This window comes from Pituophis catenifer, unplaced genomic scaffold, assembly GCF_029215685.1.
Source record: "Pituophis catenifer annectens isolate HBS135680 unplaced genomic scaffold, rPitCat1.0.hap2 SCAF_16, whole genome shotgun sequence".
Classification (NCBI taxonomy): Eukaryota; Metazoa; Chordata; class Lepidosauria; order Squamata; family Colubridae; genus Pituophis; species Pituophis catenifer.
The window spans coordinates 13,582,317-13,609,120 of record NW_027256896.1 but is presented as its reverse complement, the minus strand read 5'-3'; the positions used below and the strand labels follow the sequence as shown (position 1 = coordinate 13,609,120).

The 26,804-nt window shown below is 42.2% G+C and overlaps 1 protein-coding gene across 3 annotated transcripts in view; it reads left to right on the top strand.

Annotated features, from left to right (window-relative positions):
• SNX29 (sorting nexin 29) overlaps window positions 1-26,804 on the top strand; it is a 153,641-nt gene that overhangs the window by 5,998 nt on the left and 120,839 nt on the right. For 2 of the 3 annotated variants that reach the window (XM_070955161.1, XM_070955160.1), the window contains exons 4-11: window positions 3,267-3,391; window positions 7,020-7,200; window positions 8,593-8,663; window positions 10,281-10,529; window positions 11,799-12,168; window positions 13,813-13,931; window positions 18,445-18,526; window positions 20,519-20,601. In XM_070955161.1, the coding sequence (XP_070811262.1) occupies window positions 3,267-3,391; window positions 7,020-7,200; window positions 8,593-8,663; window positions 10,281-10,529; window positions 11,799-12,168; window positions 13,813-13,931; window positions 18,445-18,526; window positions 20,519-20,601 (1,280 nt within the window). Of the gene's footprint in view, window positions 1-3,266; window positions 3,392-7,019; window positions 7,201-8,592; window positions 8,664-9,733; window positions 10,123-10,280; window positions 10,530-11,798; window positions 12,169-13,812; window positions 13,932-18,444; window positions 18,527-20,518; window positions 20,602-26,804 lie in introns of those variants that run through there. The other variant, XM_070955162.1, reaches the window with a different exon arrangement.

The window sequence follows — 26,804 nt, the reverse complement described above, 5'->3', positions numbered from 1 at the left end:
GAGCAAAAGGGGAGTGGTGTTTGCAGGAGACAATTAGTTCGTTTATTAGTGTGAAGATTTGCTCATCTGAGTTGGTGCCTCAAAGAGACTCCTTGCCAAGTATTTCATTGTACAGCGTTGCGTTTGGAAGATATCGGCCTGGCAACTATCCAAGGACTGATAAGGCCTGTGGTTGCAGTTCATCCTTGAAAGACTGCCGGGACTTTGCTGGATGTGAATGCTAGGAATTCACATTAGCCAAATAAAAAGGGTTTTTTTTTCAGGACGAGTCTGTTTCGTGATTTGGTGAAGCCTAGATCAGAATACATTTTTCAGTGGGACATCTTACCAGTGACTTGATGATGGCCCAGACAGTTAGATCAACCCCAAAAGATGTCTGTAAGCAAGAGACATCATCTTTAGCAAGCCTCCCCTCGTCTTCTGTCCTTGTCGTCCTCTTTATCTTGTTCCAAACTGTAAGATGGAAAAGAGGTTTGAAAATGAAAGTGATAAAAGTACAATGGATCAGGCTTGTTCTGGGAATCCCAGAAAAGCACAGGTATTACACAGCAGGGAATTCATCTTATGTGTGCAGAGAGAGAGAGAGAGAGAAAAAAAAATGGATTATATCTCTGCACCTCCTTGCAAATTCTTAGCGGGGGCCAGGGTGGATTTGATTTAAATCAAGTCAATTTAAATCATGATTTAAATCTCTAATAAAAAGGCTTGATTTAAATCAACCCGATTTAAATCATAATTTTTAAAGAGCAACTGTCATCTCTGTCCCGCAGCGACTCTTCTTCTGACCCTTTGTTAACTCACTGACAGCCCCAATATTGCAGAATATGCAGCCTCATGCTACATAACTAAGCTCCATTTATGCTGAATAAACTAGATTATTAATGTAATCTTAAATTGAAAACTATCTTTAGATAGATTTTTTTGTCCAAAAGCATTTTATTAAAATAAATTGGATAAAAATAATAAAAAAAATCTGATTTAAATTTTTAAAAAATCCATTAAAAAAAAAAAGCATCGATTTTTATCTACCCTGGCAGGGGCTATAGGGGCCCCCAATTCCCACTTAGCTTTGAGGAAGTTGATATAAGAAGCTTTCATACCCCTCAGTTTCTCTTCTCTGTTTTTAGGGTTAGGGACATAATACTTAACCAATAATTTTCAGGGGATTTCTGTTGTTATGGTGCGGTTGCATCCCGTCTGTTTCTCCGGAAAAGCAATGGTGCTTCGAAGTCTTGTTTCTCTTCTTCTTCTGTTTCCTTTTCATGCCATCATGGCTATTATAAAATGAAGCTGCAGGGCTGAGACGTTTTTTGCCTTGCAGTACATCTTCAGCTTTTAGAAAACTTTTAAGCCCTTGATAAGGAAATCTATAAACAGAATTAGGGAGAGAGGATTTTTAGCTCTGGAGTGGGGGTTACCCCTGATCAGGGTGGATTTGATTTAAATCGAGTTGATTTAAATCACAGTTTAAATCATGATTTAAATCACTAGTAAAAAGGCTTGATTTAAATCAACTAGATTTAAATCATAATTTTTAAAGAGCAACTGTCATCTCTGCTACTCCTTTGACCCACTGTTGACTCACCGATAGTCCCAGTGTTGCAGAACATACAGCCTTGCGATATATAACTAAGCTCCATTTCATGCTGAATAAACTAAATTATTTATGTATCTTAAATAGAAAACTATCTTACGATAGATTTTTACCCCAAAAGTTTTTTATTAAAATGAATTTGATAAAAATCAAAAAAATCCAATTTAAATCAAAAAAATCCGATTTAAATTAAAAAAAATCTGATTTTTTTGATTTTTTTAAAAAAATCATTGATTTTTATCCACCCTGCCCCTGATTATCTTCATTGAATGTGTGGTTTGAACATTGTCCTTTCTAAAAATGAACAAAAGAGAGAAGGGACTTTCCTTTCTCATCCTTAGACTGGTGTTTCTCAGCTCTTAGAACTTTGAGCTGGGTAGACATCAACTCTCAGAATTCTAATTCTAATTCTCCTAAGAGTCCCCACACGGCCCATATTGGATGCAGGTAAGTGCAGGGCACACACAGAGGCTTAGGGAGGGTGAAAAATGGGCCTACCTGAAGTTCGGGAAGGCCGGAAATGGGCCTGTTTCTGGCCTCCAGAGGGCTTCCGGAGCCTGGAGAGGCTGTTTTCGCCTTCCCGGAGTCTCAAGAAAAGTCTCTGGACCCTGGGGAGGGCAAAAATACACCCTCCCGCCACCAATGTGCAGGAGGCTGACTAGGCCACACCCATCATGGCCACGCTCACCCAGCAACTGGGCAGAGAACCCCTTACTAAAACTTTTGAAGCCCACCCCTGTGTCAAACTCAATTTCATTGAGGGCCGCATCAGGGGGGGCCGGGCAGGTGTGACCGACTGGGTGGGTGTGGTCAGGTGGGCATGAGCATCTTGACGCCACTCCCCAAACTGCTGGCACGTTTCCTCTTTGCATTCGGTAGACCGGGCCAAAGCGACGCGGTTCGCTTACATTTTCCAGGATGGCCCCATGGGTCGGATCCAGAGGTGAAATGCTCCCGATTCGGACAGCGATGGAGGCAGGTGGTTCGGAGAACCGGTAGCAAAAATCCCTGCCTCCCCCCCCATGCCCAGCTGAGCCGTACAATCATCAGAGGCGTTTTTCCTTTTAAATGCCTCTGATGATCCAAGCTGAGTTGCCTGATCGTCAAGCTGAGTTTGACGATCCAAGCTGACGATCCAAGACGATGCCTGACGATCCAAGCTGAGTTGCCTGATCGTCGGAGGCATTTAAAAGAAAAAAAAAACCCTCTGCCGATCAGGCAACTCAGCTGGGATCGTCAGAGCCTTTTGAAAGCATTTTTTTTACAGCCTCTTCGCCGAAGAGGTTGTAGAAAAAATGGTTTTAAAAGTTAAAAAAAAAATTGGCCACGCCCACCCAGTCACATTACCCCCCCCACCCCCCGCACCAAGCCACGCCCACAGAACCGGTAGTAACAAATTTTAGATTTCACCACTGGTCGGATCCAACCACATCGTGGGCCGGATCCGGCCTGCGGGCCTGGAGTTTGACATCTCTGTCTTAATCCATGCCCATTTGAGATTTGACTGTGCCTCCTGTGGAGCGTTTTCCCTCGCTAAGCTTGAACCCCTGTACCACTTTGGCATTGGCAGGGCGCCGGTTTCACCTCTATTGCCGTTGCACGATAGCGCTTGGTCTCTGCTTCCCTCCCTTTTGCGTGGCGTTTCCCATTCAATCTGCGGTTTGTTTTTCAGAGTCACGTGTCTCTGCGCGCAATTCGAGTCCGTCCTTCAGCATGGTTTAAAGAGGACCCGGGGATTAGCTTTAACCGCCGCCGCCATCAAACAAGTCACCGGTTTCTCCACTAAAACCGAAATGGGTAAATTCAGCCTTCTTTTTTTAATTATTATTTTATAAAGTTTTTTTATTATAAACACATTTAAAACAAGACACAAACATACAACATTTATATATCATATATATTATAATATATAAATAATATATAATATATAAATGCTGTTATATTTTTTTAACAGCTCTTTCGAAGTGGTCCTTTCTTACTATTTACACATATTTTAACTTTATCGTACTCCACCTTAATGTCTGTCTTTCCTTATTTCATCTACCTTATACCTTGATCTTTAACATATTTTTTCTCTCTCTCCTTTATTCCTCTTTCTCATTTTTCCTATTCTCCAACCATTCATACCATCTACACCACACTTTATAATATTCTGTATCCTCTTTCTCCTTGAGTTCTTTTGTTAGTTTGTCCATCTCTGCGCACTCTAAAATTTGTTTAATTAAATCTTCTTCTCTTGGTGGGTTTTCCTTCTTCCAATTTTGCGCAAAGACACTGCGGGCTGCTGTTAGTATGTGTAATGTTAAATATTGTAAATTCAGCCTTCTAAGCATGCTTGCCTCTTCCTCATTTTTTAATTTGTTTCCGTAATAATGCTTCGGCGCGGTCTTCCTCCCGTGCCAACTGAACTCTTTTCAACAGCATTGCGGGGAGGAAGGAGGCGATGACTGTTTCTTACCCGAGTTGAAGCTTGGATGAGCCTCCTCTTAATAATAATAATAATAATAATAATAATAATAATAATAATAATAATAATAATAATAATTCATATTTCTATGCCGCCCACGCTCCGAGGACTCTGGGCGGCTTACACCAAAGACAGTATACTAAATAGCATATTGCCCCCAACAATCTGGGTCCTCATTTTACCCACCATGGAAAGATGGATGGCTGAGTCAACCTTGAGCCGGTGAGATTTGATCCGCTGAGCTGCTGAACTAGCAGTCAGCTGAAGTAGCTGCAGTACTGCACCTTAACCACTGCACCACTGATATATAATGGTTATTGTTTCCCATGCTGGGCACATCTCTTCTGTTGTGGTTGTGTGCCCGGAGGTGCTCTGTTGGGGAAAAAAACAAAACAAACTTGGCTGCAAATCTCTTTCCTAAAAAGCAGGCAATAAATGTAAAAAATGACAGGTACACCGGTGGAGTAACTAGCTCTTTCTGAGTGGGTTTTTTTGATGCTTGTGGTTCTTTGCATCGTGATGAGTGAGCTGAGATCCTGGGAATTCACTTCACTTTGGGAGCTGAAGAGGGTAGCGGTCAGGAAGAGATACCCTTTGATTGTGGACTCTCTCTCTGCAATATATTGGTGCTTCTTCCTTGCCAATTGGAAAAGTTAAGTCGCTTTTCAGAAAACACTTAAAATACGGTGATAGTCTTTGGAGAACTTCAGCTAAGCTTTGCTTCCTATATCAGTGTTTCTCAATTTTGGTGGCTTTAAGATGCGTGGACTTCAACTCCCAGAATTCCCCAGCCAGCATGAATTCTGGGGGTTGAAGTCCACACACAATTTCTTAAATCAACCCTGTGATCAAGGGATTAAACCGCAAGTTTCAAGTTTATTAGATTTCTATACCACCCTTCTCCCGAAGGACTCAGGGCGGCGTACAGCGATATTAAAACACATAGATTTATAAAATTTAAAACCAATTAAAATTGAGTATAAAAATTTGGCCCGCTAATTAAAACACACATACACCCATTTTAAAATTCAGGCCAGTCCGGCTTGCTGGAATAGAAGGGTCTTAAGGGCACGGCGAAAAGTACGCAGGTCGGGGCTAAGACGAAGCTCTAGGGGCAGCTCATTCCAGAGGGCTGGTGCCCCCACAGAGAAGGCTCTCCCCCTGGGTGTCGCCAGTCGGCATTGTTTGGCCGACGGCACCCTGAGGAGCCCCTCTCTGTGGGAGCGTATTGGCCGGTGGGAGGTTGTTGATGGCAGAAGGCGGTCTCGTATATACCCCGGTTCTAAGCCTAAGCCTAAATTAACTTGGACATCACTCAAAACCTAATTTCAACACGATTTAAAATGAGATTTCTAAAATACCGTGTTTCCCCGAAAATAAGACCCTGTCTTATATTTTTTTGAACCCCGAAATAAGCGCTTGGCCTTATTTTCAGGGAGGTCTTATTATTTTGGGGCACGTGGAACAAGATGGGGCTCCTCTTGCCGTCTTAATAATTTCCAGCTCTGCATTTAAATATTTTCAGGGAGGGCTTATTTTCGGGGGGAGGCTTATTTTAGCGCATGCGCTCAAAAGCCCGATTGGGCTTATTATCAGGGGATGTCTTATTTTCGGGGAAACAGGGTAGTAGAACAGCCTATCTTGCAAAGCTCTTTTGAGTTAATGCTGGAGTATCCAATCTTGGCTGATGATTCCCCAGCCAGCATGAATTGTGGGAGTTGAACTCTAGACATGATTTCTGGAAATTCGTGGATTCTGGGAATTCTGGGAGTTGAAGCCCACACATCATAGAGTAGCTGGCTAGGAAATTCTTCTACACGTCTTAACATCTCCAAGGCTGAGAAACATTGTCCTATGTGATTGGCTGTGGGCTATTTTAAATTTTACTGCTATTTTATGAGATCAACTCCGCGATGGTGACAGGAAGGGCATCTGGCCAGTAATCACTCAGCTCCATTCAGTTGCCCAGACTCCACTCCACAAAGGATTATGGGGTCATTAAAAGATGATGAATTATAATTTAAAAACATTTTTTTTTATGGTTTGAGATTTGTAATTGTGGCAGTGTATAAATATTGGGAAGGAATAAATTGATTGAGAGTTCCGTGTCCTCCATCCATTCTTAGCTGCCCAGAGTTGCGATGTTGAGATGGGTAGCCAAACTTCAAGCGTACTTGTGAATTTAGCTTTTTTCCTCCTCAGAATCCATATTCCGATACTATGTGAAAAAAGTTCTTTCCTCCTCCCCCCCATGTTTTATTTGTTTTATTTATATAACATTCAATTTTCATAAACAGTGTGTGTTATAGTCATATTACCCATCTTTGTTGTGATATTCATCACCATCATATTGATAATATAATATAATAACATAATAATATAATAGCATTAATACTTAACACTTAACACTTCTTCTTTAACAACTTTACCACTTTACCATTTCCCTTTTTTTTATATTTCTTCCTTTCTAACTTCTGTTTCTGTTATCTAGCCATTGATAAAATATGTCCCATATCAAAAAATACTCAGTTTCTTCTTTATCCTTAATAGCAAGTGTTAATCTGTCCATTTCTGCACATTCTAATATTTTCTTCATTACATTCCCCTCGGACGGGATCTCATCCTTTTTCCATTGTTGCGCAAATATAATTCTAGTTGCGGTTAGTATATGCAGGATCAAGTATGCAAGTCTTTTTATCATATTTTTCTGGTAGAATGCCCAACAAAAATATCTCCGGTTTCAGATCTATGTGTTGTTTTATCATTTTGTTTTCCAAGCCATGTGTGTATTTTCGTCCAGTATTTTCTGGCTTTTGGGCATGTCCACCACATGTGGTAATATGTGCCAGATGATCGATTATACTTCCAACATTTAGCAGATCTGTCTTTATGCATTTTTGCCAATCTTGCCGGTGAAAACTTCAAGCGTACTTGTGAAAATACCCTTTTTCTCCTCAGAATCCATATTCTGGTACTATGTGAAGGAAGTTCTTAATAAACACGAACTGCAACGTTTCTATTCTCTGAGGAACATCACTACGGATACAGGGCGAGGGCGGGCTTGGCTACGCTGTGCTCTCAATGAACATTCCCTAGAAAGATATTTGCACATGTTGCTTGCAGATAAAAACCATCTTAGGTAAGTTTTCTACCTGCTCTTATTCATGGGGGAAGATTTTGAAAACGGGGCTTTTAGGTAGATATGCCGTAGTTCTTGGGAAAAGAGAACATTCGTAGCTCAGGGTTGAATGGTGGGGTTTCTCTGAGCTTGGTTGTTTCCTGGCAGACATTTCATGACCCAAATAGGTAGCATCATCAGTGCTAGAAAGGAGTGGAGTTTGCAGGGGGGGAGGAGGAAGAGGAGGAGGAGGAGGAGGAGGAGGAGGAGGAGGAGGAGGAGGAGGAGGAGGAGGAGGAGGAGAACTGTGGGATCCTTGGTGATCTCTGAGCTTGGTTGTTTTCTAGCAGACATCTCATTACCCAAATAGGTAACATCATCAGTGCTAGAAAGGAGTGGAGTTTGCAGGGGGGGAGGAGGAAGAGGAGGAGGAGGAGGAGGAGGAGGAAGAGGAGGAGGAGGAGGAGGAGGAGGAGGAGGAGGAGGAGGAGGAGGAGGAGGAGGAGAACTGTGGGATCCTTGGTGATCTCTGAGCTTGGTTGTTTTCTAGCAGACATCTCATTACCCAAATAGGTAACATCATCAGTGCTAGAAAGGAGTGGAGTTTGCAGGGGGGGGAGGAGGAAGAGGCGGAGGAGGAGGAGGAGGAGGAGGAGGACTGTGGGATCCTTGGTGATCTCTGAGCTTGGTTGTTTTCTAGCAGACATCTCATTACCCAAATAGGTAACATCATCAGTGCTAGAAAGGAGTGGAGTTTGCAGGGGGGGGGAGGAGGAAGAGGTGGAGGAGGAGGAGGAGGAGGAGGAGGAGGAGGAGGAGGAGGAGGAGAACTGTGGGATCCTTGGTGATCTCTGAGCTTGGTTGTTTTCTAGCAGACATCTCGTTACCCAAATAGGTAACATCATCAGTGCTAGAAAGGAGTGGAGTTTGCAAGGGTGGAGGAGGAAGAGATGGAGGAGGAGGAGGAGGAGGAGGAGGAGGAGGAGGAGGAGGAGGAGGAGGAGGAGAACTGGGGGATCCTTGGTCCTCTCTGAGTTTGGTTGTTTCCTAGCAGACATTTCATTACCGAAATAGGTAACATCATCAGTGCTAGAAGGGAGGGGCATTTGTGTGGGGGGGGGGAGGAGGAGGAAGAGAAGGAACTTAGCTGTTTTCTGGCAGACGTTTCATTACCAAACTGGACCACAGCATCAGTCCTAATAATAATAATAATAATAATAATAAAACGGATATCCATTTATCTGAAATAGTACCGGATCTCCTGCCACGGGCAAAGATTTTTGGGCTAGAAATCCTCCAAACCCTACTGCAAGTAGTCCTCGACTTATGACAGTCGAGCCCAAAATTTCCACTGCTAAGAAAGACAGTACTTTTTTTTTGTGTGTGTATTTTTACCTTGTCTTTTGTCTCCAGTGTCTTCTATGAAGACTGGTCCTTCTTGATGGATGAAGAACGCTCCAGTATGATTCCCACCATGGCAGCTGGTAAGTATGGCCCAATGTCTTAGAACCAAGCCAAGGCAGCTTAAAAAGCTTCTGGGTTCGTTCGTTGTCTAGCTATGATTTAAGCAAATCATTTAAGTTGCGTCCTGCTGAATAATCTGCAGCAAGGGTGTTTTGCCCCAGCTACGGACCCCAAAGAACGCAGCATACACAAAGTCTGTACAAACCTTAGTTTACTAAATTAAATCAGGGTTTGTTTTTTTTTCAAACAAAGGCTGTTAATTAACTTTCTTAACAGCCTACAAGAATCCAAAGAATAAATCATCTTAAATCTTACTATGGTTGGCAGAAAACCCAGAAGCAATTTGCAGAGAACTAAGATTAAGGCACGAAGGAGAGTGAACGAAGTTGTTCCCTGCAAATTGCTTCAGTCGTCGTCCTTCCTTAAATAGGCTAAGGGAGTGGGTTTATGAAGTGGCTGTTTTGTTTCCCCAGCGTACAGATCTGCAAAGGGCTCACTGCAGCAACTGATCGAATCTAACTGATAATGAAGAACTTCCTCTATATAAATCAGGGGTGTCCAACCTTGGTGGCTTTTAAAACCTGTGGACTTCAGCTCCCAGAATTCCCCGGCCAGACATGCTGGCTAGAGGATTCTGGGATTTGAAGTCCACAAATCTTAGTCGCCAAAGTTGAATGCCCCTGACGTAAATAGTTCTGTCTCATTTCCTTCATTTTCCTCTGGCCAATCCTAATCTGTTTTTTTTTTCCTCACATACCCCAGCCCACTGAAGGTTGTAGCATCTGTGTTCTTTTTCACAACATCGAACCCACCATAGTCTAGACTTTCTTGTCTCAAAGAATGCACCACTGTAACTCTTGGAAAAAGAGCTTCGCAGCTAGAAAGTTCAGCTTCTCGCATCTCGAAAGAAAAAGCTATTTTATGTATTTATTTTTGTATGGAGTAGTCCCATTCATATCAATTTAGGGCCAGGGGTCGGCAACGCACGGCTCTGGAGCCGCATGTGGCTCTTTCCTCCTTCTGTTGCAGCTCCCTCTCCCCAGTTGGCACCACGATTTTGAGAGGAGCTTCCGGTTAGGGAGGGGAAAAGCACGGCGCACCAGAAGGAGACTCTATGGCAAGGGGTGGGTTTTCTGGTCAGCTCCACAATTGATAGGGCTTTCGGTTAGGACAGGTAGAGGAAAAAGGATGCCACGCTAGGAGGAGACTCTATGGTGGTGGTGGTGGGGGAACCAGACTTCCTGTTGGCAGAAGAAAAAGGATGCCGCGCTAGGAGGAGACTCTATGGTGGGGGAACCAGACTTCCAGTTGGCAGAAGAAAAAGAGCGCTGCGCTAGGAGGAGACTCTATGGTGGGGGAACCAGACTTCCAGTTGGCAGAAGAAAAAGAGCGCTGCGCTAGGAGGAGACTCTATGGTGGGGGAACCAGACTTCCGGTTGCCAGAAGAAAAAGGATGCCACGTTAGGAGGAGACTCTATGGTGGGTGAAGTGGACTTCCAGTCGGCTCCAGAATTGAACGGGGGGTTTCCGGTTAGGACCCTTGTGGCTCTTTGAGCGTTTAAGGCTGCCGACTCCTGATTTAGACTGACCTAAAATATTGGTTGTTTTTTCCCCCCCTGTTTCTGCTTTATCCAAAGGGCTGAACTCTATTCTTTTTGCAATCAACATCGATAATAAGGATTTAAACGGGCCGAGCAAATGCCCTCCCTCCGTCTCTGAGCTCCTCAAGGAATCGACCCAGAATGTGACCTCTTTGCTGAAGGAATCCACCCAAGGTGTCAGCACCCTCTTCCGGGAGATCACAGCTTCATCCCCTGTTTCCATGCTCATCAAATCTGACCAAGATGCTGACCTGCTGCCTATTTTATCCAAGAGTGTCAGCGGCGGTACGTGCTCTTCGCTTAATGACCAGTTGCTTAGTGACTGTTCAAAGTTAGAACAACCCCTCCCCCTCCCCAAAGTTACTTATGACGGGATAATAAAGTTCTGACAGCTGCACAGACACACCCCCTCCTTGCAATCCTACGAACACATTACAAACACTTGGCAGCCGGCAAACGTTTATGGCTAGTCCTGCAGTGTCCTGCAGTCATGTGATTTACAATGTATTTGGTAAGTTTCTTGTTTCATTTAATGACCATGGGCTTTGCTTAATAACCATGATGTTTACTTAAGGATCGCCACAAAAAAGGTCGTGAATTCAGGTCAGGTCACATCTACATCTACATCTACATCTACATCTACATCTACATCTACATCTACATCTACATCTACATCTACATATACATATACATATACATATACATATACATAAAAGGTAAAGGTTCCCCTCGCACATATGTGCTAGTCGTTCCTGACTCTAGGAGGCGGTGCTCATCTCCGTTTCAAAGCTGAAGAGCCACCGCTGTCCGAAGACGTCTCCGTGGTCATGTGGCTGGCATGACTCAACAGCAAAGGCACACAGAACGCTGTTCCCTTCCCACCAAAGGGGGTCCCTATTTTTCTACTTGCCTTTTTTACCTGCTTTCAAACTGCTAGGTTAGCAGAGTAACGGGAGCTCACCCCGTTCCGCGGCACTAGGGATTTGAACTGCTGAACTGCCGAACTTTCAATCGACAAGCTCAGCGTCTTAACCGCTGAGCCACCGCGTCCCTTTATACATATACATATATATTACATACGTGTGTGTGCACACATGCACACAAAAATCAGAAATTGGGATCCAACTAAGTTTCGTATTTTGAAGGAGAGAACGCAGCTTTATTATCCTGCTTCTATGAATTTGCTAGACCAAGATTTATCTGAGTAAATTGAGAAAAAAGGATAAGTTTATCGCCCTGTGATTAAAGCATTCAACCACAAGTTAGCCCCCTTGAACTCAGTTTGGACGTCCCACAAAACCTGATTTCAATGTGGCTTAAAACGAGATTTTGAAAATAGTAGGACAGTCTTATCTTGCAAGCTCTTAGGTGTTAAGTCTGAGGTATCCAACCTTGGCAACTTTTAAGACTCTACGGACTTCAACTCCCAGAATTCAATTCCCAGCATGGCTGGCTGAGGAATTCTGGGAGTTGAAGTCCACAGGTCTTAAAAGTTGCCAAGGTTGGACTTCGAGTTAAAAGTCTTTCCCTTGGGGCCACTCTTCCTTCTTTCAGATTTAAAATGCCGGAAAGATCGAACGAAGAAAAAGAAGAAAGTCACAAAAATCATTTCGTTCGATGATGAAGAGGGCCAACTTTTCGGGACCCCCTTACGGGGGACAGTGGCAGGAGAAGACTCCGAAGACGGCTGTGACAGACTTTCAGCCTCGGCAGCTTCTTCGGTAACTGAACAGGCGGATCTTCTGCCCGGCAACCAGGATGGAACGTCGCTGAAACATCATTCTGAGTACCTGAATGGGGACTGCAGCTACCTGAAACTGGATGTCAAAAGCATAGATGATGAAGAGGCCGAAGAGAATGAGGAGAATCGTGCCAGAACATTGAGGAACCACAATGTGATGGACGACACACAGGTGCTCACAAAGTGAGTCTGGACCGAATACAGGTAGTCCTTGCTTAACGACCGGTCGTGGACACGCCCCCCCCCCACAAAAGATTCTTATTATCTGTCCTTGAAGTTACAACTCCCCCTGGTGGTTACGTAATTGTTGGACCTGCCACAACTTGAACCTCCAAATTAAAAAAAAACGATCCTTGGCTCCATTTGTGGAGAAAGGTATAGTTTATTAGAGGTCAAGTGCATTGCAGTAGTGCAAAGCCAGAACTGAGAATCGTGGGCCCAAATCCCTAAGTTCTACTTTTCCTTCTTTAACTACCTCTCATTGCCCACCCTGGTGTAACCAATCAGGTTCAGGCAGGATGTATTCACAACAGTTTGGCATGTGGCCCACCTCCTCCTTCCAGCTGGGAGACCTTGAGGCAGCATCTCAAGGAGATACAGCGCTTACTTTCGTTTCCCCAAACATTCCTCCCTTTCTTCCCTCTCCCCGCAGTTCATGGCAGTCTGTCATTGCATCGCAGCGAAATGAAGCGCAAGCAGGTGTAAGGTAGCAGCTGACAGTACTAGCTAGCATTTCAGGTGCTGGCAACCGGCTCCTATTTATGTCCTGCCATCATGTGATCATGATTTGTGATGTTTTATTGCCAGTTGGTGATGTTTTTGGCCATTGTCTGGCAAAAATTGCTCCATCAGGAGCAGGGTGGATTTGATTTAAATCGAGGTGATTTAAATCACAATTTAAATCATGATTTAAATCACTAGTAAAAAAGCTTGATTTAAATCAACTCGATTTAAATCATAATTTTTAAAGAGCAACTGTCATCTATGCTACTCCTTTGACCCACTGTTGACTCACCGATAGTCCCAGTGTTGCAGAATATACAGCCTCATGCTACATAACTAAGCTCCATTTCATGCTGAATAAACTAAATGATTTATGTATCTTAAATAGAAAACTATCTTACGATAGATTTTTATCCCAAAAGTTTTTTATTAAAATAAATTCAATAAAAATAAAAAAAAATCCAATTTAAATCAAAAAAATCCAATTTAAATCAAAAAAATCTGATTTTTTTGATTTTTTTAAAAAAATCATTGATTTTTATCCCCCCTGATCAGGAGATTGAGTTGAGTTAACTTGCTTGGGTGCCTTTCTTTACAAACTGTGGGGTTTGCTCAATGACTACCTAGAGTTGTTATACAACTGTTGTAAAATTGAGTCAGGTCACATGGTGGCCCGCTTAACAATGGCCGTGACTTACGACCGAAATTCCGGGCTCGGTTGTGGTTGTTAAGTGTGGTTGTTACCTCTGGAGACATTTTTTGTGCCTTACTTCAAGTTACGGTATCACGTACTTCGTCATGTACGTGAGAAATCCAAGAATCTGCCTTAAGTTCAAAGGGCGGTTATGTAGATCGCCCTTTGAACTTTACATTTCATAGAAAGGCCACCATGTGGATTGACCAGCAGTGACCAACTTTGGCCACTTTTAAGACTTGTGGACTTCAACTCCCAGAATTCCCCAGACAGCCAAGCTGGCTGGGGAATTCTGGGAATTGAAATCCACGGATCTTAAAAGTGGCCAAGTTTGGACATTCCTCTGTTAAATTGCGTCCTTTCCCACCACTTACTATTTTTGGGGGGGTTGTCTTAAAATAATTAACTAGACCTTCTGAAGGTGTGATGTCCCATTCGCTGGTTTGCACCGGGACGCCTCTACAAATGTTGAACGATGACGCGGATGAATTATTCCCAGTCAGCACTGTGGGTTCTTTTTCCCAGACTGGTAAGTACCTGTATTTGGGCAAAACTCACTTAACAACCGTCTTGTTTAACAATGGAAATATTGAGCTCAATCGTGGTTGTAAATCAGGGACTATTTATAGTAAAGAACTGGAGGTTGTTTTTTTTTAGCGACTATGTTCCTAACTTCGGTCGAATTCCAGCATTTTAGTGCTTAAGTTGCAGAACATAGGAACTTTAAAAAAAAGAAAAGAAAAAAGAATTCTATGCCAGCTAGTCATTTTATACAAATTATGCTTTTATTTCCTTCCCACGCCATTCATTATGGGGAATTCCAACCCAGCGGACAATTTAGTGCATGAATTATTTAAAAATCTAATAGGGAAGAGGAAAGCCATTATGCAGCAGCCATAAAAGAAAAGAAAGCAATAATAAAATTCAATTAGGCTCAGGACAGGTTGGTTGAGGAGAGTTCGTGTTTAGGACATTAGAGCTTACACAAGAAGGGTTAGGGCTCCGGGCTATAGAATTGTAGGAAGAAAAGCTTGTATCCATTTGTTTTCATTTCCCATTTCCTTAGCACCAAATATGCTGATCCCCGGCTATCAAAAGCTATACATCTGTAAAAGAAAAATGTATAAATAATATATATCTATATCTATATATTTATGTCTATCTATCTCTATCCCTATCTATCTATCTATCTATCTATCTATCTATCTATCTATCTATCTTCTGTCTGTCCGTCCAACTGTCTGTCTATCTACCTGTTACCCATCTAATTATTTCTATTTCTATCTAATCTATCTATCTATCTATCTATCTATCTATCTATCTATCTATCTATCTATCTAATCTAATCTAATCTAATCTAATCTATCTATCTATCTATCTATCTATCTATCTATCTATCTATCTATCTATCTAATCTATCTATCTATCTATCTATCTATCTATCTATCTATCTATCTATCTATCTATCTATCTTCTGTCTGTCCGTCCAACTGTCTGTCTATCTACCTGTTACCCATCTAATTATTTCTATTTCTGTCTAATCTATCTATCTATCTATCTATCATCTATCTATCTATCTATCTATCTATCTATCTATCTATCGATAGATATCTACCTACCTACCTACCTACCTACCTATCTGTATATGTCTCCCTTTCTCTCTTTATATATGTCTATATCTATCTATTTCTATATCTATCTATTTCTATATAATATATATATTAACAGAGGGATACAATACCACTCTATAAAGCCTTAGTAAGACCACACCTAGAGTACTGCATCCAGTTTTGGTCACCACACTATAAAAAAGATGTTGAGACTCTAGAAAAAGTGCAGAGAAGGACAACAAATATGATTAGGGGATTGGAGACTAAAGCATATGAAGAACGGTTGCAGGAACTGGGCGTGGCTAGTCTAGTGAAGAGAAGTACCGGGGGAGACATGAGAGCACTCTTCCAATACTTGAGGGACTGCGACAGAGAGGAGGGGGTCAAGCTGTTTTCCAAAGCACCTGAAGGCCAGACAAGGAATAATGGATGGAAACTGATCAATCTAGAAATGAGGAGGAACTTTCTGACACAGAGAACATTCAACCAATGGAACAGAAGTTGCCTTCGGAAGTTGTGGGAGCTTCATCCCTGGAGGCTTTCAAGAAAAGATTGGACTGCCATCTGTCAGAAATGGTGTAGGGTCTCCTGCTTGAGTGGGGGGTTGGACTAAATGACCTCTAAGGTCCCTTCCAACTCTGTTAATCTGTTAATCTCTCTCCCCCACCCCATCTCCATCTCCATCTATATCTATATATATAATCTATCCATCTCTGGAGTAGGGTAGCCAAAGGAGGTCTGAAGATATAACCAAGTTGACAATCTAAAACTAGGTTTTCAAATAGCGTTAACCTGTGGTTTGTTTAACCATGACCTTTAGGATAAACAGCCATTGTCTTGGGTTTACAAAAGATGCTGCTGCAGAGCTGAACAACTTACATCCCAGGTTCATGAGATCTGTGGAACCTGTCAGTAGTTTTACTCCTTGTAGTGATCATCATCGGAGTGACCTTGCTCTTCCTTCCAGGTTGAGGGCGTGAGCTGTATTAATTCTTCCACCTTTTTTTTTTTTTTTTTTTTTGCTATTCTTCCTATTAATTTGCTTAATTCTTAGCAAAGGAGATTTTCAATCTTAAATAAAGGGGTACAATAAATTTCAGCCTCCAGATTTTAGAATAGAATAAAATAGAGTAGAGTAGAGTGAATACAGAGTAGAGTATGGAATAGAAAATAGAACAGAAAAGAGGAGAGGAGAAGGGAGGAGAAAAGAGAAGAGAAGAGAAGAGAAGAGAAGAGAAGAGAAGAGAAGAGAAGGACCTGGTGGCTCAGCAGACTGATAGCATTGTGATTAACACCAGCTGTCTGCAATTACTGTAAGTTCGAATCTCACCAGGCTCAAGGTTGACTCAGCCTTCCATCCTTTCTAAGGTAGATAAATTGAGGACCCAGATTGTGGGGGCAACAAGCTGACTTTGTATAAAATATACAAAAGTATGAAGGCTATTGCTTAACGCATTGTAAGCCACCCTGACTCTCCGGAGAAGGGCGGCATATAAATCAAATAAAAAAAAAAAAGAAGAAGAGAAGAGAGGAGAGGAGAGGAGAATTGAATTCTTTATTGGCCAAGTGTGATTGGACACAGAAGGAATTTGTCTTCGGTGCATAAGGTTACAGTGTACATAAAAGCAACAAGTGATAAGCATTTAGTTTGCAGACATTGCAGAAAGAGAGTGGTGTTAATGTATGGCAGTTAAAAACCAGAAAGAATTTAGTAGCACCTTTTCCAAGTAACATTTCTTTTTTTTTCTCAAGGTATATGTTTTAATGAAAAGCTTACACCTTTTAATGAAACTTGTTCATTGGAAAAAGTGCTGCCAGACTCCTTCCAGTTGTTTCATTTCATGTATTGTTATTTCTTCACCTCGACATTTTCATCCGGAGGGGAATTTCCCCGACACAGATGAATTTGGAGTGGAATTTAACAAGTCAGCACACAAAAAGAGAATGTGTGAGAATGTATGTGATAACAGAATAGCAGAATAACAGAATAAGTTGGAAGGGAACTTGGAAGTCTTCTACTCCAACTCCCTGCTCAAGCAGGAGACCCTGAAATAATGATAATAGTAATAATAGTAGTAGTAATAGTAATAGTAATAGTAATAGTAATAATAATAATAATAATAATAATAATAATAATAATAATAATAAATAATGAGCGACTGTGGAAAAAGAAATTGTGTGTTGTCCCGATTGTAATTGGAGCCCTTGGAGCAATACCCAAAGGGCTACCCCGCTATTTAGAAATTCTAAATTTGCCAGACGTGAACATTTTGACTCTACAAAAAACCACCTTACTCGGAACAGCTTACATCCTCCGACGATACCTTAACAGTTCCTAGGTCCTTGGTTAGGACTCGAGCTGCTGAGCTGTTAACCAGTCTCAAAGGCTGTGAATCTCACTAAAGATTAACCAATAATAACAACAACAAAACAACAACAACAATAATAATAATAATAACAGGGTCTTATTTTCAGGGAAGCACGGTAATAATAATAACTTTATTGTCATTGTACATGTATACACAGTATACCCATACAACGAAATTCACTTAACACCCAAAGACCAGGTCCAACACACATAACAATCCCCAAACACACTCCCACCCATCACAGTTCCCCACCCCTAAACTACCCAAACATCCACACCACAGACCAAGTAATGCTGTCCAACAGCTCATCGATGGTGGCCCTTTAGTTCATTGTTGAGTGCAATTATAGCTCTCGGATCAAAACTATTCAAAAGACGTGTGGTCCGAGTTTTAATTGTTCTGTATCTTCTGCCAGAAGGCAACAGTCCAAAAAGATTGTAAGCAGGATGGGAAGAGTCTCTGAGAATGTTATGATGCAACTTCCTCAAACAGCAAATGAAAGACAAATGGCTGTCCGATCGCTTCTTAAAAACCTCCAGTGTTGGAGCATTCACAACTTCTGAAGACAAGCTGTCCCACTGGTTAATTGTTCTCACTGTCAGGAAATGTCTCCTTAGTTCTAAGTTGCTTCTCTCCTTGATTAGTTTCCACCCGTTGCTTCGTGTCCTGCCTTTAGGTGCTTTGGAGAATAGCTTGACCCCCTCTTCTTTGTGGCAACCCCTTTAGATATTGGAATACTGCTATCATATCACCCAGAGGTGGCATTCAGCCGGTTCAGACTGGTTCGCCTGAACCGGTAGCGGAAATCATGGGTGGGCCTGCCCACCCGTCCCAGCTCTATGCCTATTCTATTTAGACACGTTTTTAACCCGCCTGCATGCGTGCAAGCCGCACACACTCACATTTGTGAACCGATAGGGAAGGTAAGTGAATACCACCCCTGATGTCACCCCTGGTCCTTCTTTTGTGTATGCGTGTAGAGTTGAAAAAGGGAAGAACTATAAGTCTAGGAGGGATAATACGCCATACTTTTGCTAACATATATTTCTACTGACTACTTTAGAAAATCTGGAGGACGGCAACGAACACGGAAATGCAGACTTTTCAGTAGAATTGACTCCGAGCAATGCCGAATTGCACTACAGGTAATTAACTACCATATTTTTCGGAGCATAAGACGCACCGGAGTATAAGACACACCTTAGTTTTTGGGGAGGTAAATGGGGGAAAAAAATACCTGCCTATCAGGTATTCATCTGGCTAGTCCAGGGGTCTGCAACCTTAAATACTGAAAAGAGCCATTTGGACCTGTTTCCCACAGAAAAGAAAACACCGGGAGCCACAAAACCTGGGTGGGCGTGGCCAACTCAATGTCACTCACTTCCACCAGTCACATGACCCCCCCCCAGCCACGCCTACCCAGCCGGTCATTAGGGCAGAGAACCAGTTGTTAAAAAACACCGGGAACCACAAAATCATTTTGACAAATCTCTCTCTCTCTCTCTCCCTCCCTCCCTCCCTTCCTCTCTCCCCCAACTCTCCCTCTCTCTCTGTATCTCTCTATGTCTCTCTCTCCCCCTCTCTCTGTATCTCTCTGTCTCTGTCCTGGCCGCTTCTCCATCCCCCACTGTCGTCCTTACCTACTCAGGCCAGGCGAGGAGTGACTGGGAGGGGTGGGTGAGGGGCGGGGCCAGCCAGTGGTGGGATCACCTGACAGGGAGCCACAGCAGAGGGCCCAAAGAGCCACATGTGGCTCCGGAGCCGCAGGTTGCTGATCCCTGGTTTAGCCTAACAAAGAGGAGTCTTAAAGGAGACATGTTTGGTGTAGTGGTTAAGACTTCAGGCTAAAAACCGGGAGGTTGGGAGTTCTAGTCTCACTTTAGGCATAAAAGCTGGCCGACTGGGTGATCTTAGGCCAAGTCCCTCTCTCTTGGCTCTAGGAAGCAAGCAATGCTTGCTTGTTAGTTCAGTCTGATCTGAACCTTCTTACATTTGTCGTGCTGTTTTAGACGCTGGCCATTCTGAAGTCGGTTGAGTTGAGCTAAATCAGGAGGTTTCCAACCTTGGCAACTTTTTAAGCCCGGTGAACTTCAACTCCCGGCAAAGCTGGCCGGGGAATTCTGGGAGTTGAAATCCTCCAGGTTTAAAGTTGCCAAGGTTGAAGACCCCTGAGCTAAATCATCTTACATTCATATGTCTTGATGCCAGAGTTTAGATTTGAACGATTTAGTGGTCCGTGTTGGCTAGAGAAGACTTCCTTGGATAGCCCAATCCATATTCCTAGAGAATTGAGGGATTCCAGGCTGCAAAGGCTCCTACGGGGTGATTTGATTAGTCTGGAGCAGGGGTCGGCAACCTTAAACACTCAAAGAGCCACAAAGGCCCTAACCGGAAGCCCCCCTCCTCCCCCCTGTTCAATTCTGGAACCGACCAAAGTCCGGTCCCCCCACCATAGAGTCTCCTCCTAGTGCGGTGTCCTTTTTCCTGTAACCAAAAGCCCTGTCAATTGTGGAGCCGACCGGAAAACCCGCCCCTTGCCATAGGCCTGGCCTGAATAGGTTTTACGGGTTAGTTTTTTAATTGTATAGCTTGGGGTTTTAAATTGGGAGGCCGTTTAATTTAATTTAACTTTTATATTGTATGTTATTTTAATTCTTGGCTGTTCACCGCCCTGAGTCCCTTCGGGGAGAAGGGCGGGATATAAATTTAATTAATAATAATAATAATAATAATAATAATAATAATAATAATAATAATAATAATAATAATAATAATAGAATCTCCTCCTGGCATGCCATGCTTCTCTCCCCCCCCACATCCAAAACCGGAAGGTCCTCTCAAAATTGTGGTGCTATTTTCCCTATTTTGTATTATACACTGGGTGTGGTTTTGTGTTTTGTGTTTTGTCTTTAATTAAAAACTTAATAAAAAATTTAAAAAAAAATTGTGGTGCTGATCAGTGACAGGGAGCTGCAGCAGAGGGATGAAAGAGCCACATGTGGCTCCAGAGCCACGGGTTGCTGATCCCTGGTGTGGAGCAAATTATTTTTGACTCTTGTTTCAGTCATTCTAATTGTTTTAGTTGCTTTATTATTATTGTTATTATTACCAATCTCCCTCTCTGTTTTTACACACAGGGTAGAAGCTAGCTCTCCTGTCCACAAGAATGCATTAACCGAACTTCTGCCTTCCGATAGCGTGCCAGAGTCGATGACTGTGGGTAGGTAGCTATTCGACTCTATTTGGAATTTGTTTTTTGTTTTTTTTAAAAAAAATCCTTTGGATCGTGAGGAAAAAGTTTCGTCAAAACATGTTGCCATCTGGGGAGACCCTCAAAGCTGTAGGTTTGTTGAGGCTTGGCATTTGCCGCTTGTGGCTGCTAAATATTTTTTATGAATTCTGCCTAAACCGCAAACATTTAACTTTTGAGCTGAGGTAAAGGTAAACGTTCCCCTCGCACATACGTGCTAGTCGTTCCTGACTCTAGGGGGCGGTGCTCATCTCCGTTTCAAAGCCGAAGAGCCAGCGCTGTCTGAAGACGTCTCCGTGGTCATGTGGCCGGCATGACTAAATGCCAAAGGCGCACGGAACGCCGTTACCTTCCCACCAAAGGTGGTCCCTATTTTTCTACTTGCATTTTTTACGTGCTTTCAAACTGCTAGGTTGGCAGAAGCTGGGACAAGTCATGGGAGCTCACCCCATTACGCGGCACTTAGGGATTCGAACCGCTGAACTGCCGACCTTTCGATCAACAAGCTCAGCATTTTAGCCACTGAGCCACCACGTCCCTAATTCCGAGCCGAATGAGCGACCAAATTGCTTGATTGAGGCTATTCTAGCATTCGGAGATGGAACTCCTTTCTGTGTGGATGCTACTTGACTGATTATTTTATGAACCTCATCATAGTACAGGTAGTCTTTAACTTGCAACAGTTCATTTAGTGACCGTTTGAAGTTACTCATACTTATGACAGTTGCAGTATCTCGGGGTCAGGTGATACCCTTTTTAACCTTCTGATGAGCAAAGTCGAAGGGGAAACTAGAGTCATTTAACAACTATGTTACTAATTTATCAACTGCAGTGATTCACTTAACGGTGGCGAGAAACGTCATAAAATAGCAATAGCCCTTAGACTTATATACCGCTTCACAGCCCTCTCTAAGCAGTTTTACAGAGTCAGCCTCTTGCCCCCAACAATCTGGGTCCTCATTTTACCCACCTCGGAAGGATGGAAGGCTGAGTCATCCTTGAGCTTGTCAGGATCGAACTCCTGGCTGTGGGCAGAATTAGCCTGCAATACTGCATTTTGACCACTGCGCCACTAGGAAGGAGAATGAGAAAGGGAATAGGGAAGGGAAGGGAAGGGAAGGGAAGGGAAGGGAAGGGAAGGAAAGGAAAGGAAAGGAAAGGAAAGGAAAGGAAAGGAAAGGAAAGGAAAGGAAAGGAAAGGAAAGGAAAGGAAAGGAAAGGAAAGGAAAGGAGGAAGGAAGGAGAAAAAAACAACAGCAATAGCACTTATATACCGCTTCATAGTGCTTTTACAGCCCTCTCTAAGGGGTTTACAGAGTCAGCCTATTTTCCCCCAACAATCTGGATCCTCATTTTACCCACCTCGGAAGGATGGAAGGCTGAGTCAACCTTGAGCCAGTGAGATTCAAACTGCCAAATTGCAGGCAGCCGGCAGTCAGCAGAAAGTAGCCTGCAGTATTGCATTCTAACCACTGCTGCACCGCAGCGAGGCAAAACTCACTTAACGAACGTTTCACTTAGCGACAAAAAAAATGTTGGGCTCAATTGTGGTCGTAAGTCGAGGACTGCCTTTCATTTTGCAGCACGCAACCAACATTTTTTGAGAAATGTTTTTGAGCCATTGAAGGTTTAGTAACGCCAGTCGTCCAGGAGGGGGCAGCATTGCCTCTATGTTTGCTGGTTTTGTATATCTATATTCAGCAATTGACATTTTTCCTAGTGGCTTTGCGCATTTAAGTGGATGACAGTAACCTTGATTCACAGTTACCCGGGAAGATGACTTAACTTCAGCGTCCCTATGCTTTAAAAATAAACTCATCAGAGTTGTGAATATTTTTTAAAAAAAGAAGAAGATCCAGAAGATGTGCTGGCACGAATGCTATAAGTTTCTGCTGTTCATTCAAACAAATAACTTTTCTCTTTCTGGTTTCTACATGAGCCTGCAAACAATGAGATATTTGCTTTGAGAGCCACAATAACTTGCTTGAAGGGATTTCTTGAAGCAGTAATTCATTTGATTGATTCAGGATTGTTTTTTTTTTTTGGGCCGAAGCTGAAAAAAGTTGGACAACTTTGATGAACAATTGAGGGAATTGCCGCGCGGGCCAAGGGATTGCGCTCCGGAAAAGCCGAACTTCTGAGTTCTGGCGCACATGCGCACCAACAATCAACTGCCCGGCGCGCATGCACACACCGGTTTTTGGCACTGCCGTGGATGCTAAGGACAGCTGATTGTCGTGCATGCATGCACGCCAGAATCCCGGAAGACAAACAGGCAAGGCCGCTCATGCTGGGTGACATGGCTTTGTGTGCCACTTTGGGCACGCGTGCCATAGGTTCGCCATCACGGACCTAGCATGTTATGGCAGATTCAGCCCATTATGGTTGATTAAGTAAATCATGGCTTAGAGAGAGATGTGTGAACACAGTCTTTGAATCAGACTGATATCTTCCTTGAAAGGAGCATAGCCTTTCTCAACTCTTTAAAGTGTTAATGGGATTCGGTAAGAGTAAGCAGTGCGATCCTAATGTAGATAGATAGATAGATAGATGATAGATAGATGATAGATAGAGAGAGAGATGATAGATAGATAGAGAGATGATAGAGAGATGATAGATAGGTAGATGATAGATAGAGATAGATGTTAGATAGATATAGATAGATACATAGATGATAGATAGATAGATGATAGATAGATAGAGATAGAGATAGATAGAGATCGATAGATAGATGATAGATTAGATAGATAGATAGATAGATAGATGATAGATAGATAGATAGATAGATAGATAGATAGATAGATAGATAGATGATAGATAGATATAGATAGATAGATGATAGATAGATAGAGAGATGATAGATAGATGATAGATAGATAGATGATAGATAGATGATAGATAGATAGAGATATAGATAGATAGAGATCGATAGATAGATGATAGATAGATAGAGATATAGATAGATAGAGATCGATAGATAGATGATAGATAGATATAGATAGATAGATAGACAGATGATAGATAGATAGATGATAGATGATAGATGATAGATGATAGATAGATGATAGATAGATATAGATAGATAGATGATAGATTCATAGATGATAGATAGCTATAGATAGATAGATAGATAGATGATAGATAGATAGATGATAGATAGATAGATAGAAAGATGATAGATTGATAGATAGATGATAGATAGCTATAGATAGATAGATAGATGATAGATAGATAGATAGATAGATAGATGATGAATAGATAGATAGATAGATAGATAGATAGATAGATAGATAGAAAATAAGACTGGGTCTTATATTAATTTTTGCTCCAAAAGACGCCTTAGGGCTTATTTTCTGGCCAGGTCTTATTTTGGGGGGAAATACGTTACTAAATGCATCCATCTGGCTGATAATCTTAACTGGGGCTTATCTTGGGGGTAGGGCTTATATTACAAGCATCCTGAAAAATCATGCTAGGACTTATTTTCCAGTTGGGTCTTATTTTCGGGGAAACAGGGTATATATATGTATGTATGTATGTTTGTGTGTGTGTGTGTGTGTGTGTGTGTGTGTATCAAAAGATTTGTTTTTTTAACGAATAGCTTTTTTCCCCATTTTTTTCCCCAAGGGAACAGCTTCTGAACAATGAAGCTTCTAGCCTGTTGCATAGCAACTTAACTCGCTAAGCATGTAGCAGGTGTAACATACGGAATACAGGATGACGTTAACACCGTTTCAGCTCTTCCGACAAATGGTTTTTTTAACAGCCTTGCAACATGTGGGAGCTGAGGGAGAACTTTTCTTGCCTTCCAAGTCTCTTGTTTTAAATAACTTTTGTCAAGTTTTCAAAAAAAAAAAAAAGATGCAAAGTTAAAAGATAAATAAAATTAGAAAAAGAAAAAAAGGCTCGGAAAGTATACATTCATTTTATAATCATCATTTTAGCCAGGATGCTAAATGCCTTTTCCACATGTTTCCAACTACTCTGTTTCCCCTGATAATAAGCCCAATCGGGCTTTTGAGTGCATGCACTAAAATAAGTCCCCCCTGAAAATAAGCCCTCCCTGAAAATATTTAAACCCGTGCACAGCCAGTCCCCGTCATTTCTTCTGGTTTATTTTATTTATTTATTTATTGGTACGATTTATATGCCGCCCTTCTCCGGAGATTCAGGGCGGCTTACAATGCGTTAAGCAATAGCCTTCATACTTTTGTATATACCTGCTTAGTAGGGCTTTCGCCCCCTCCCCCAAAGCGGTGTTCTTTTTTATACAAAGTCAGCTTATTCCCCCCACAATCCGGGTCCTCATTTTACCTACCTCGAAAGGATGGAAGGCTGAGTCAACCTTGAGCCTGGTGAGATTTGAACTCGCAGTAATTGCAGGCAGCTGGTATTACTTAACATTACTTAATAGTCTGCTGTGCCACCAAGGCCCTTGATGGTTTCCTCCACGCACCCCAAAATAATAAGACCTCCCCAAAGATAAGGCCACACTATCTATCTATCTATCTATCTATCTATCTATCTATCTATCTAGAAAGGAGGGAAGGAAGGAAGGGAAAAGAAGAAAGGAAGGAAGAGAAAAATATGGAAAAGAATAACTTCTGACTTTTTTGATACAGATATAAATATAAGGCTACCTCAGACTCTAAAATGAATATTTGTGCACATTTTGATAATTTTGAACATTTTGATAATCCCATATAAGTGCTAATCACCAAATCAGGTTTTCGGGCCTTTCACTTCCTTGGCAAAAGTACAATCGTGCTTCTTTTCTTTCATCAAAACTGTCAAATTTTCTCCATCTCTGCCAATTCCACCACTCTTCAGTGTCCATGGTTGCATTGTAGGTGTCCTGTTTCCCCGAAAATAAGACATCCCCTGATAATAAGCCCAATCGGGCTTTTGAGCGCCTGCGCTAAAATAAGCCTCCCCCTGAAAATAAGCCCTCCCCGAAAATATTTAAACATAGAGCTGGAAACCAGGAAATCAGACGGCAAGAGGAGCCCCATCTTGCTCCATGCACCCCAAAATAATAAGACCTCCCTGAAAATAACGCTAAATGCTTATTTCGGGGTTCAAAAAAAAAATAGGGAATTATTTTCGGGGAAACACGATATCTCTAAGTCCTTCCCCCTTTGAGCAGATAAAAATCCCGCTGCCATTATCTTACGTAAAAGCAAAGGTCCATAACAAGTTTCTGTTTGTTTGTCCATTAATGTAGCGAAGAGCAGGCAGATCCTGGGGGTGGGGGTAGAGTTAAGAGAGTCATCAGCTTAGAATTGCTGCATTGCCACAAATGGTTCACCTCCAACTTCTCTTGAATTCTCTTGAATTTATCTGGCTCCAATTTAGTACTTTAATCGACTAGATCCTTGTGAGTTGGCTTGAGCAATAAATCTTCCGAACTGGAACGTAATGCACAGAACTGATACTTTGTGCCTGAAAATTAAATCCAAAAAGAAAAGTGTTTGACTCTCTGCCAAGCCTGGAAGCAAATCTTCATTTTTCATTTAGGATGCTTATTTTATCAACACACCAAAAAAAAAAAAAAAGTATGTAGGTGTACGCTGATAAGTCATTACAGATGTACGCTGATAAGTCATTTCATTTCCCCATCATTCTCAAGAGTGCTTGCAGGCTGTGGTGGTTTAGATTAGCCATTGAAAGTGACTTTAAATTAACATCTTGGCCTGGGGAGGTGCTTATAAACAGGCTCGTGTTGTTTTCTGCAGATAAACCACTCAAACGTGCTAATTTGGAGAAGTAAAGCATTGCTAGATTTAACTGGAGACTTTTGGGGGGAAATTGTAGTATGTGCATTTGATGCCGATCATTTATAGAGGAAATCCTTCCGCCTTCTAAATTGTGGGGTCTTTGTTGCTCTCTGAGCTTGATTGTTTTTTTGCAAATGTTTCATGACCCAAATAGGTAACATCATCAGTGCGGGAAGGGAGTGAGGTTTGCTCTGTTTTATATACAAATGGCTTCCCACTCCACCTCCTTCTAGCACTGATGATGTTACCTAGTTGGGTCATGAAACATCTGCAAGAAAATTACCAAGCTCAGAGAGCATCAAGGACCCCACAGTTCAGTCCTGGGCTACAAATATTTTCTTCTATCACTCCAGTGGTGGGTTCCTCCTGGTTCGGCCCGGTTCTCCCGAGCCGGTA